General features: G+C 43.1%; 1 protein-coding gene across 2 annotated transcripts in view; it reads left to right on the top strand.

The window, feature by feature from the left end:
• The window catches only part of APPL1 (adaptor protein, phosphotyrosine interacting with PH domain and leucine zipper 1), a 66,336-nt gene that overhangs the window by 25,990 nt on the left and 27,389 nt on the right, over positions 1-12,957 (top strand). For both annotated transcript variants that reach the window (XM_030205509.1, XM_030205510.1), the window contains exons 10-12: positions 2,401-2,559; positions 6,541-6,729; positions 9,140-9,182. In XM_030205509.1, the coding sequence (XP_030061369.1) occupies positions 2,401-2,559; positions 6,541-6,729; positions 9,140-9,182 (391 nt within the window). The remainder of the gene's footprint in view (positions 1-2,400; positions 2,560-6,540; positions 6,730-9,139; positions 9,183-12,957) is intronic.

Raw genomic sequence — 12,957 nt, 5'->3', positions numbered from 1 at the left:
TCCAGTAAATATATTATTGAAATATAATTTTACTTTAGTCCCCAATATCAATATCTGAATCAAGATACTAGGATATATAGAAAAAAAAAAGTAAATCAAATTAATAAGCAGTTAGGAACAACAGAGACCGAAAGCCGACTTTACAGCATTTCCTATGAGATCGTTTCCAGGGGTCTTCTCGCTTTTTCTTTAAGTTCAATAAATTCCAACAATTTTCTTGGGGTATAAAATACATAGTTAACTGATTCTAAAGATATACAACATCTGCAAGGAAACTTTAACACAAAAAGACCACCTAAATTCAAAACCCTGGGTTTATATAAAAGAAATTCTTTTCTCCTTTTTTGTGTATTTCTTGCGATGTCCGGAAAGATCTGGATCGTCATTCAGGTGACGAAAATAAAGTAGAAATATATTGTTTTTGTCTGGTTCCAGAGCAAACGTTACAATTAACGTTATTCTTTCAGTTACTATCTCAAGAGAGTTTTCAAGAAATTCTGTTAGATTTAAGTTAGGATTATCTTGATTTGGCCCTTTAGATCCCTTTATTCCTGATAAATACTGGGTCCTCGTGATGGGCGGGAAGCCCTCCATTGGGATCTCCAGTATTTCTCTAAAATATTTCTTAAGCATTTCACCTGTGGGTATCAATGGGCACTTTGGAAAATTTAACAACCTCAAATTATTCCTACGAGCATTATTTTCCAAATGTTCAATTTTTCTTTCTTGTAACTCTTTCTCTTATTAATTCTGAGGTAATACTTTGTAATTTTTCCAGTTCCCCATCGAACTTGGCATTTTTTTCAGTTTGCTCTTGAAATTTAACAGACAAGTCCTGATGAGTTTGTTTTAATTCCGAAATTTCATTTTTCATTGAGGTATTCATTTGTAACAAGACATTACTCACACCCTGTATAGCGTCCCATAGGGTCTCCGGCAGTCTTGTAATTCCTCCAGAGTTCCCCGGCACCAAACTCCCAGGAGTAGAAGAACAGGGTTGACTCAGCCCCTGCTCCGCTGTTTCGCTTCCTGGGGTTGAAGTTCCCCTGGGTACTCCTCCATTCTCCGTGGCCCCAATGGGGAAAATACAACACCGGGCTGCTGGGGTGCTGTAAGTGAGGGAGGGCTCAATGAGACTCCCTCTATGCTGCGCTCCGCTCCCGAAAGAGCAGGGCTAGTCGAAACGGAAGTTCGTTGAACCTGGGAGGCGATGCCAAAGCTGTCGAGAGTTGTCTGGCGGGTGGATGGCGTCGAATGCGGGACCAGGGAGGTAGGTGCCGCAGTTTTCCCCTTCCGCTTCCCCATCTTTCAGACAGTAAACGGAGCCCACACGGCAGATTACTCAGCAGCATACAAGGCGTCGCGTCCACATTACTGCTCAAAATGCCATCTTCAACCTGGCGTCTGTTCTGCGCGTCCAAAAATAAAAAATATTTTTCAGATGCGCATATTGGACACGCGCCAAAAATGAAATTACTGCAAGGGCCACGCAATAACTGGGTGGTAACTCCATTTTGGTGCGCGTAGGGCGCTTACGTGGCTTAGTAAAAGGGCCCCCAAGTTTGTGGATCCTGTAACCATCTTTGCATCTATACTTAGCATCTGTCCAGGATGTACTGCCACCTTGTGATTGTTTCTAGTACTGCAGCCTCTTACTTAGACAAAAACTGAGAGCAGCATAACAGTAAACTGTTTGTCTTGTGATGTACACAGGATACCAGATATCACTCTGAGTGTGTCATCTCATCTGAAAGGTTTCTCACTCTCATACTCTGAGCTCCTTCTCTTACTCATTAGTCTCAGTACACTACTTTAATGAGAGGCAAGTCTAAGAGGAGAGAAAGCCAAGGGGTCCTACCAGCAGGAAGAAACCACATCTTGAAAATTTGTCTTCCCCCCCATCCCTTTTTCCTGCAGCTGAACAAAAAGTACATGTGCTGTGTGGTTGTGGTCTTAGCTACTGAGTAGTGGGCAATTTTCAGCCCAGAATTTGCTCGGACAACTACTTAGTTACCTGGGTGAATTCTTTTAATAACTCTGTTATTGCATCTACTTTGTATATGTTCTTTCAGAAATGCACACACAAAAAAAGAAGCAAATATTTTATGCGGGTAAGTCACACGACGTCCTCCATGAAGGCTGGTTATAGTTCTGCATCCATCTCGGAGAGTGGCAGCTATGAACTGTCTAAAAATAATGATGATATGTTAACTACCATGTGCATCTGTCTTGAACATGCACTTATTCTGGATGGTCGGTAGCATATGAATCCTGCAAGTGCTTAGAACTGTCATTCTTGTTAGAAGTAACTTCATTATGGTAGAAGTGTCACGTGACCATTTTTGTATTTCTTGTATAGTTTTTATTAGTGTGGTTTCATTGTATTTTTTCCTCTAACAGTGTTCGTCGGGAAATGGATTGTGAAGTTGAAACCATGCAGCAGACCATACAGGACCTGGAAGTAGCTAGTGATCCACTATATTTACCTGACCCAGACCCTAAGAAACTTCCTGTCAATCGAAACTTAACCAGGAAAGCTGGTTATCTTAACTTGAGGAAGTAAGAGTGGCACATTTCTGTTTGTATCACACTGTTCTGAAAGCTCAATCAGTAATGTAAATTATATTTGTTCTAAGTATTTTTTTACCTGGTTATGATGTGCTCTTTGTATGTTTGCTTCTAGTTTGCTTGTATTTATTTTATGTATTCATCCTTCCATCCATCAAATTTAATAAACCACCAATCCTTAAAAACCTACAAAGTTGTTCATGGAATAAAAGGAATTATATGAAATAAATCGATCATAATCATATTTTTAACAAGTTTTAGAGTTTATGAAAAGGAAAAAAAAGTGAACTGGCCAATTTAGTATCTAGTGATAAATTATTCTGAATAGTAGGACCAAGCAGGAAAAAGCACATTGCTTGATAAAGGTAAAACTGGACTTATATCCCACTAATACCTTGACTGTTGAAAGCGGGTAACAAAATCATAAAGAGCCAGAGACAGCCCTCTGGGAATAACTATAAAGAGACATTATCCTGCTTATAATTGAACGAGAAAAACGCCCAAGTTCCGACCTAAATCGAGAGATGGACGTTTATCTCACAAAAATGAATAACGCGGTATAATTGAAAGCCGAACTTGGACGTTTTCAACTGCACTCCATCGCAGAAGCGTACAAAGTTGACAGGGGCGTGTCGGAGGCGTGGTGAAGGCGGGACTGGGGCATGGTTATCACCCGAACAGAGATGGGCACCTTTCGCCGATAATGGAAAAAAAGTATGCGTTTGTAGCTAGAATTTAGGGCACTTTTCCTGGACCCTGTTTTTTCACGAATAGGGCCCCAAAAAGTGCCCTAAATGACCAGATTACCACCAGAGGGAATCGGGGATGACCTCCCCTGACTCCCCCAGTTGTCACTAACCCCCTCCCACCAAAAAAATGTTTCACAACTTATTTTCACCCTCAAATGTCATACCCACCTCCCTGGCAGCAGTATGCAGGTCCCTGGAGCAGTTGTTAGGGGGTGCAGTGGACTTCAGGCAGGTGCCCCCCTTCACCCCTTAGGGCTATAGTAATGGTGTAGACTTGTGGGCAGTGGGTTTGAGGGGGATTTGGGGGGCTCAACACACAATGGAAGGGTGCTATGCACCTGGGAGCTCTTTTACCTTTTTTTTTGTTTTTGTAAAAGTGCCCCCTAGGGTGCCCGGTTGGTGTCCTGGCATATGAGGGGGACCAGTGCACTACGAATCCTGGCCCCTCCCACGAACAAATGCCTTGGATTTATTCGTTTTTGAGCCGGGCGCTTTCATTTTCCATTATCGCTGAAAAGCAAAAACGCCCAGCTCACAAATTGTCGAATAAAACATGGACGTCTATTTTTTTCGAAAATGCGGTTCGGTCCGCCCCTTCACGGACCCGTTCTCGGAGATAGACTTTTTCGTTCGATTATGCCCCTCCATATCAGTTAAGAATTGGAAACCAAAACATGCTTTTGAAATAATAGTTTTAACTTTTTTCTTAAATCAAGATAGGATGAAGCAGAATTAAGTAAATCCTTTAACACTTTCCAGTTGTTTGCTGCCTGAAATGCCAAAGACAGTTCTAATAAATGCAATTTTCTTTTTCCTCTATGTGATGGAAAAGCAAAAACAAAGTCTTACTCTCTATGCAGTGTGGGAAACTAACAATGATCATATAAATATTTGGGTGCCAGACCGTACATAATCTTAAATAAAAAGCAGGCCAACTTGAACTCAATTCTGGTCTGAACTGGAAGCCAGTGTAGCTTTAAAAAAATTGGTGAAATATGATCAAATTTAGTGAGGCCAAAAATCAGGCGCACTGCAGTATTTTGAGTGGTCTGAATCTTTCTAAGTTTTTTGTTGCAACATTACAGTAATGCAATTTGGACATCAGAAGTGCTTGTAATAGGAGTTGGAACTGCTCCACTTTGAAATAATTCTGGACGCCTCTTAGCTTTCTCATTAGAAAAAAAGCTTTTATTCACCAAGGAAGACTTATCTTTCCAATGATAACGAACTATCAACTAGGATTCCCAAAATCTTAATTGTTGGTGAGAAATTCATAAATAACCTGGCCAGTATTAATGGTCTGTGGGATATTCTCTAGTTTAGAGTTAAAACATAGGAATTTGGGTTTTATTTCAGTGTTCAGTTTTAGTTTATGACAAGACATCCAATGGTCTATTTCAGAGATACAATTGAAAGGTATAAGCACCAAAATATCATCTGCCTAAATATTTATTTATTTATAACATTTGTATCCCACATTTTCCCACCTATTTGCAGGCTCAATATGGCTTGCAGAGTCCTGTTATGGCATAGTCATTTCAGGATATCAGATACAATTAGTGATGTAAAAAGGTAGAGTCAAGGAGAAAGAAAAGAATTAAGCGGATTAAGTTGGATGAGTGTGGGAGGTATACTGTCAGGCTGGGGTGGTTTGGTATGACATACCTTCTCAAGAAACCCACTGACTATTCCATATGCATTAATAGTTATCTTGCCAACCGCTGTAAAACACAGCATCATAAAACCTTGTAAATGTAATCTCTTAACAACTGTTAAATATAAGACACATTAAAACCGAAACTTGTTTTTGGATAATTGTGGGATGCAAGCATAAATAAAATAATGCAGAAAGTTATGAACTTGTAAGCCCCTAATGCAGTCCATTGTTTTTTTTAAATATTTTGTCCTTGTGATGACTTATACTTTGCCAAAACCTGCCCCCGCACACTGCTGCAGTAATGCCACCATCCCCCTCTTACATACTACAACCCCCCTCTCCCACACACTACAGTCCTACTTTGAAGGGCCCGCCTGCCCTGGTGGTGTAGTGGCCTCTGCGGTTGTGGGGGCAGGAAAGAATCCCACTCTGCCTCCGCTTTGCTCTCTTGTTCTGCAAGCGACGACGCCGTGTTTTAAAAATGTCTGGCAAGACGGCAGCCTCGGCAGCCATTTTTAAAATACGGTGGTGCCGCCCACAGCACAGAAGAGAAAAGCAAAGATGGAATAGTGGCAGAGGGCAAGAAAGAAGGGGATTCTTTCCTGCCCCCATAGCCGCAGAGGCCACTACACCACTAGGGCTACCTTCAAGGATCAAGGTAGGTCTTAGGAGGGCTGTAGTGTGCAGCAACAGTGGCCAGTGGAGCGTAGCGCATGGGTAAGCATGGCAGTTTCTGGTGTCCCTTGAATGTTCCCCCCCCCCCCCATTCATACCCTGCTTGCTGTGTTCTGCCGGCCCTGGTGGTTAAGGCATTTAGAAAAAGCAAAGAGTAAAGTTTAAAAAAACACACACACAAAAGAGGGTGCGAGAAAAAGCAGCCTTTATTTAAAAGACCTGATGTGGTCACGGTTTCAGCTAAAAAGCCTGCATCAGGAGGCTGCTTTTACTCACACACCCTTTTATGTGTGTGTGTCCCCCCCCCCTCATCATTTGCTTTTTCTTGTGTTGCCTTGTGGAGTTTTAGACTTCTCCTTTGTTTTTGCTGTTAAGGTATTTAGCACAGCTGGGTTTGGTCAGGGCCAGCTTAACTGTTGTCAAAATTAGGCAGTGACCTGGGACAAAAAAAGACAGCAGCAATCAAAGCAAATGGTAGGTCCTGACAGCTGCATAAACTCAAAGAACCTTCAGAACATACTTTAACCTGCACTTTTGTGTGATTTTTGTTTGATGATCCAGATTGTTTGAGTTCATTATCAAAATCTTGGGAGGAGGGGAGCTGCAGGCATGAAAGTAAACTGTCACTGTTAGGACTCTGGTCTTGATGGACATTTTGGTACTACTAAGCATGTAATGCTTTGTTTGTAGTATCCTCATAAACTTGATGGTAAAGAATATACAGATTCATTTTATGTTCCACATATGAAAATGTGACCATCTGTTATCAGAATCTAATAATAGTGTTTGCACTTCTTTAGAAGATTTTTAAACTTTTCTAAGGTGTATTCTAGAATTTTGCATTAAGATTATAAGACCGTGTGTCAACACTGAGTGTACTTCTTGTTTTAGTAAGACAGGGCTTGTGTCTTCAACTTGGGAAAGACAATATTACTTTACTCAGGGCGGAAACCTGATGAGTCAAGCCAGAGGTGATGTGGCTGGAGGACTTGTAATGGACATTGATAACTGTTCCGTAATGGCTGTGGACTGCGAAGACCGAAGATACTGCTTTCAGATCACAGCTTTTGATGGCAAAAAGTTAGTACTGTCTTTCTCACCTTTCTTGTTTTAAAAAGATGAACCTGTTCATGGAAATGGAGATATTGGCAGAAAAGGATATTTTGATTCATCCAGATTGCCAAGGAAAATGACTGCACAATAATATGTAGGAGTTTTGTTGTGCCTTTAATTTATTTTCCATCGCTGTAATTTTTTATATTGGGGATGCCTACAAAGGTCAATAAACACATCTCCAGGCAATCACCAACTTCACTCAAGCCCAGATGAAATCCAAGTACCAATCTAATATAAATAGAACTTGGCGTCTAATATTTTATTTGGACATCAGTGGAGAAACGTGATGAACTCATTGTCTCAGACCATCAAGATTTATTCTCCCAGTTCATCACTCGTTCATTTTTTATAGAAACTTTTCTTAAATACATTTTTATGAATAAATCTTCCTCTGATCCTTAGGTTCCGTGTTATATTATTATATTATATTTAAATGCACTTATGTGATCCTTTCAGCTGGGGGTTCTCTGTTCCAACATGAGTCATGTTTTGCTGAGCATTGTATCAAGGAAAAACCCTAGTATCTTAGCCAGACCCATCAAGCCAACTGTGCCTTATGTCTGCTGTCAAGATGGCCATCAGATAAGTACATTTAAATGTAATATAATAAGGAAGCTAAGAATCTCAGATGGAAATTTTTTCATGGATATTTAAGAAAAATTTCTAAAATAAACAGACCAGCGATGAATTGGGACAATAAATCTTGATGGTTTGAGACAGCGAGTCCATCAAGCTTATCCACTGAGATCCAAATAAAAATACTAGACACCAAGTCCTATTTATACGAGATTAGTATTTTACAAAGGTAATGTGACAAAACAGTGGGTTTTTAAGCCTGTGAACTGTGGGGGGTCTTTTACTGAAGCTTAGCTCGTGTTATCTGCATCAAGACATATTTTATTCCTATGGGCCCTGCTGCAGATAACTCGCGCTAAGCTTCAGTAAAAGACCCCCTGTATTATTTTACTGATGACATATATTTCTCCTAATTGGCCAGCAGATGGCACTTGTTTTGAGTTTTAAAGCTGTTGCAGAAAAAGTCTTTCTCTTTCCCAGTTAGCTTATAGAAAGGGAACTTGCAGTACCATTGGCCAGATACTTTCAGAGTTGATGCTCTGGGCTTTTGATTGGCCTGGGGTTCAAATTTAGTCAGGAGGTACTGGATTACTTTTTTAGTCTGTTTGGGGGTACAGAGGAGAAACATCTCCGTCCTGAGACCCTGTGCATGACTTGTGAGCAGTTATTCCTGGTTCTACCCATGTAGTAAACAAACGTTTAGATAGTTTTATAATTGATCCATATTCAGTTATTGTTTGCTGATTTCTCCTTGTTCTGTGACAATAAACCTTATTAGTTTATTGACTCTGCTGTCCTGGACTGACTATGAGTCTTGGTGGTTTGTGTTTTGAGTCTGTTAGTGCTTTCTAGGAACTCTAGGACTGCTGGGATCGTGGACCCAGTGTCCTGGAAATCACCAGGGAATAACTTGTGGTTGGGAGACTTGCCCAGGGGCAAGTGGAACCTAGTGTGTGGGGTGGAGGGTTGGCTAGTATAGAGCATGTGCAGGCGGGCCTGAGCAGTGCTAGGGACAGACCCTCCAAGTGGCCGCAGGGTTAACCCCAGGCGGGTGCTAGGCGTTTCGTGACAGGTAACATAAGTGCCTGAGTACCTTTTTATAAAACAGGCTCTCGGAAATTAGTCACAATTGTACACAAGTGTCGAGACACAAATTTACCCCTCTGTTTACTAAGCCGCACCAGTGGCTGCTCCACAGCAATGCCGTCTTAAATGGGCTGTGTCAGCATTCGTGCACAGCAGCTGCTAGCGGGGCTTAGTAAACAGGGGAGTTCGTTACACCTCCAAAAGATGTAAATATGTACGTATACTCTGGGTGGAGTTGTGATATACATGTGTGTTTTATAAAATATGCACAGGTACAAGCAAATTGTGCTCCCAGGAATGCCTATGTGTATGTTGTATAAACGTAAGTGCAGTCTTTTTGAGTGCGTAATCCTTATTTACAGCCATGCAGTTTTATGAGTCGCTTTACTTGTACAAAATGCTTTATAAAATAATCCCCTAGTTGTACAAATATTATCCTTGGTCCAGTTTTATTTTTGTTGGGTTTCTGTTTCATAAGTGATTCTGTTTAAGAGTAGGTTATGCTTGACTGGAATGATAGAGGTAGAGTAGTTCTACTTTTGTGGTTTCTCTCAGTCTTTTCTATTATTTTATGACTAGTCTAGAAATGTGGTCACCATGTTTAGCTGGTTAAAAAAAAAAGTTGTGCATTGTAATTGCAGCTCATATCGATATTGTTGAAAGAATGGTTTGTGTTTAAGAACGTCTGAATCTAAGTTTACTTTCCCTTTAGGTCTGTAATTTTGCAGGCAGAGAGCAGAAAAGACAGTGAAGAGGTAAGGTGACAAGCAGGGATTTGAAGAAAGCATTATTTAAAGAAAAGGTGTTGCTTCGGCCTTGTCTAGAAGGCATTGTGTTGCTATTTTTTTTTCTTTCTAATCCTTCTGCAAAAGGGTGTAAAGGCCATTGGTATCCTGATGCTTCAGAGCATCATACTGCTCCTCATACTGTTGGCTTACCTGTGTATGGCCAACTGTTGCCTCCTCTTTTTCTCCTGTTCTTGAGTCTTGCTTTTTCTTCTAATATTGTAGATCTGTAGTTTTCCATTTATTGGGCATATTAACCTTTTTCTCTAACACCCTCTCCTTTTTAATATCCAGTGCCTAGGTTCCTCTTAGCTGGTTATACAACATTTAAAGGCCTTTTTACACATGTAAAAGGGCTGTCATAAAATTACCCCAAGAGTTACCTCTGTGAACTGAACTTCTATATAGTTACAAAACTCTTAATCTAACCAGGAGGTGATCTCCCTATTTATTCGGGTAAGTATCTAGAAAGTGGGGAGATATCAATTATAAAGCATCAAAATGTCAGACTTTGTACAGAGGAAAGGCCTCGAGAAGCCCCCAGCATAAAAACAAAGCTTCAGGGGCTGGATTTCTTCATCATCGGCCAGAAAACCTCTGTGAACCTAAATGATCTTGTCAGTTCAATAACTTCACTTGATACAACAAAGTTCACACCGGATTTTACTTAACTTCATCAGGTGTTTTATCATGCGGGTCCTTCCTACACAGGTCGTGGTCGATGTGTAGGAAGGACCCGCATGATAAAACACCCGATGAAGTTAAGTAAAATCCGGTGTGAACTTTGTTGTATCAAGTGAAGTTATTGAACTGACAAGATCATTTAGGTTCACAGAGGTTTTCTGGCCGATGATGAAGAAATCCAGCCCCTGAAGCTTTGTTTTTATGCTGGGGGCTTCTCGAGGCCTTTCCTCTGTACAAAGTCTGACATTTTGATGCTTTATAATTGATATCTCCCCACTTTCTAGAAACTTCTATATAGTGCCAGGAAAGCATGTACTTCTATGCAATATGCATGTTCAGGGGTAGTCATGAAATATACTTTGTATTTTTATGTGTGAGCATAACACCCGCTTACTACTACTACTACTACTACTAAACATTTCTAGAGCGCTACTAGGGTTACGCAGCGCTGTACAAATTAACAATTAAGGACGGTCCCTGCTCGGAAGAGCTTACAATCTAAAGGACGAAATGTCAAGTTGGGGTAGATAAGTTTTCCTGAGAAGAGGTGAAGTGGTTAGGTGCCGAAGGCGATATTGAAGAGGTGGGCTTTGAGCATTGATTTGAAGATGGGTAGGGAGGGGGCACGGCGTATGGGCTCAGGGAGTTTGTTCCAGGCATGGGGTGAGGCGAGACAGAAGGGGCGGAGCCTGGAGTTGGAGGTGGTGGAGAAGGGTACTGAAAGGAGGGATTTGTCTTGAGAGCGGAGGTTACGGGTAGGGACGTACGGGGAGATGAGGGTAGAGAGGTACGGAGGGGCCGCAGATCGAGTGCATTTGTAGGTGAGTAAGAGAAGCTTGAACTGTATGCGGTATCCGATTGGGAGCCAGTGAAGTGACTTGAGGAGAGGGGTGACATGAGTATATCGGTTAAGGCGGAAGATAAGACGTGCGGCAGAGTTCTGGGTGGACTGAAGGGGAGATAGATGGCTACGTGGGAGGCCGGTCAGGAGTAGGTTGCAGTAGTCAAGGCGAGAGGTAATGAGAGAGTGGATGAGAGTTCGGGTGGTGTGCTCGGAGAGGAAGGGGCGAATTTTGCTAATGTTGTAGAGGAAGAAGCGACAGGTCTTGGCTATCTGCTGGATGTGCGCAGAAAAGGAGAGGGAGGAGTCGAAGATGACACCGAGGTTGCGGGCAGATGAGACGGGGACGATGACGGTGTTATCAACTGAGATAGAGAGTGAAGGGAGAGGGGAAGTGGGTTTGGGTGGGAAAACAATAAGTTCAGTCTTAGACATATTCAGTTTCAGGTGGCGGTTGGACATCCAGGCAGCAATGTCGGATAAGCAGGCCGAGACTTTGGCCTGGGTATCCGCAGTGATTTGTGGTGTGTAGAGATAAAGCTGGGTGTCGTCGGCATAAAGATGATAGTGGAGACCATGAGAAGAAATCAGGGAGCCTAGGGAAGAGGTGTAGATTGAGAAAAGAAGGGGCCCAAGGACAGATCCCTGAGGAACTCCAACAGAGAGCGGGATAGGGGAGGAGGACGCACCATGAGAGTGTACTCTGAAGGTACGATGGGAGAGATAAGAGGAGAACCAGGAGAGGACAGAGCCCTGGAACCCAAGGGAGGACAGTGTGTCAAGAAGTAGGTTGTGATTGACAGTGTCAAAGGCGGCGGAGAGGTCGAGGAGGATGAGGATGGAGTAGTGACCTTTGGATTTGGCGAGGAATAGGTCATTGCAGACTTTAGATAGTGCTGTTTCTGTTGAGTGTAGGGGGCGAAAGCCGGATTGAAGCGGATCAAGGATGGCATGAGAGGAGAGAAAATCAATACAGCGGCTGTGAACGGCGCGTTCAAGTATCTTGGAGAGGAAGGGTAGGAGGGAAATGGGGCGGTAGTTGGAGGGACAGGTAGGGTCAAGTGATGGTTTTTTGAGGAGTGGAGTGACCACAGCATGCTTGAAGGTGTCCGGGACCGATGCAGTGAAGAGAGAGAGGTTAAGGATATGACAGATGGTGGGGGTGATGGTAGGAGTGATGGTGTTGAGTAGGTTGGTGGGGATGGGGTCAGAGGAACAAGTGGTGGCTTTCGAGGAGGAGAGGAGATGGGTGATTTCCACTTCGGTGATAGCAGGAAAGGAGGAGAAGGAGGCCTGGGTAGGTTGGATGACAGAGTGAGATATAGGCTGAAGAGGAGGAGAGGGAGTAGTGGAGAATTCGAGGTTGATCTTCTGGACCTTGTCACGGAAGTAGTGGGCTAGAGATTGAGGAGAGAGTGAAGGGGGGGGTGGGAGCAGAGGGCACTTTGAGGAGGGAGTTGAGGGTGGCGAAAAGACGACGAGGGTTAGAGCTGAGGGAATTGGTCAATTGGATATAGTAGTCCTGCTTAGCGAGGAATAGGGAGGATTGGAAGGAGGATAGCATGAATTTGAAGTGAATGAAGTCAGTAAGGGTGCGAGATTTCCTCCAGAGGCGTTCAGCCGAACGGGCGCAGGAGCGGAGGTATCGGGTGCAAGGGGTCAGCCAGGGCTGGGGATTGGTACGTCTTGTGGGCCGGGAGGTGGACGGTGCAAGGGTGTCAAGAGCAGAGGAAAGAGTGGCATTGTAAGTGGAGACAGCTTTGTCAACGGATGTGGAGGACAAGATGGAAGGGAGGAGATCAGAGATAGTAGAGGATACGGTGGGGGGGTCGACAGCCTGGAGATTTCTGGACGTAGTAGTTAGTGTTGGGCGAGATTGAGGGGGAGGGTGCTGAAGTGTGAATGTGATAAGGTGGTGGTCGGAGAGGGGAAGAGGTGAAACGCAGAAAGTGGAGGGTGAGCAAGTAGAAGAGAGGACGAGATCAAGACAGTGGCCAGATTTGTGAGTAGGGGTGGTGGGGCTCAGTTGGAGGTTGAAGGAGGAGGTAAGAGCGAGGAACTGAGAAACATACGAATCGGAAGGGTTGTCAGTGTGGATGTTGAAGTCACCGAGAATGAGGGATGGGGATGAGGGCTCAAGAAAGACGGAGAGCCAGGCATCGAAGTCGGTAAGGAAGGAAGGAAGGGATTTCTCAGGGGGGCGGTAAATGACTGCAACTC

Source organism: Microcaecilia unicolor, chromosome 6 (genome assembly GCF_901765095.1).
Source record: "Microcaecilia unicolor chromosome 6, aMicUni1.1, whole genome shotgun sequence".
In the NCBI taxonomy this organism is placed as follows: domain Eukaryota; kingdom Metazoa; phylum Chordata; class Amphibia; order Gymnophiona; family Siphonopidae; genus Microcaecilia; species Microcaecilia unicolor.
Note: the sequence above shows the minus strand (reverse complement) of the source record. Positions and strands in the feature narration are given on the sequence as shown.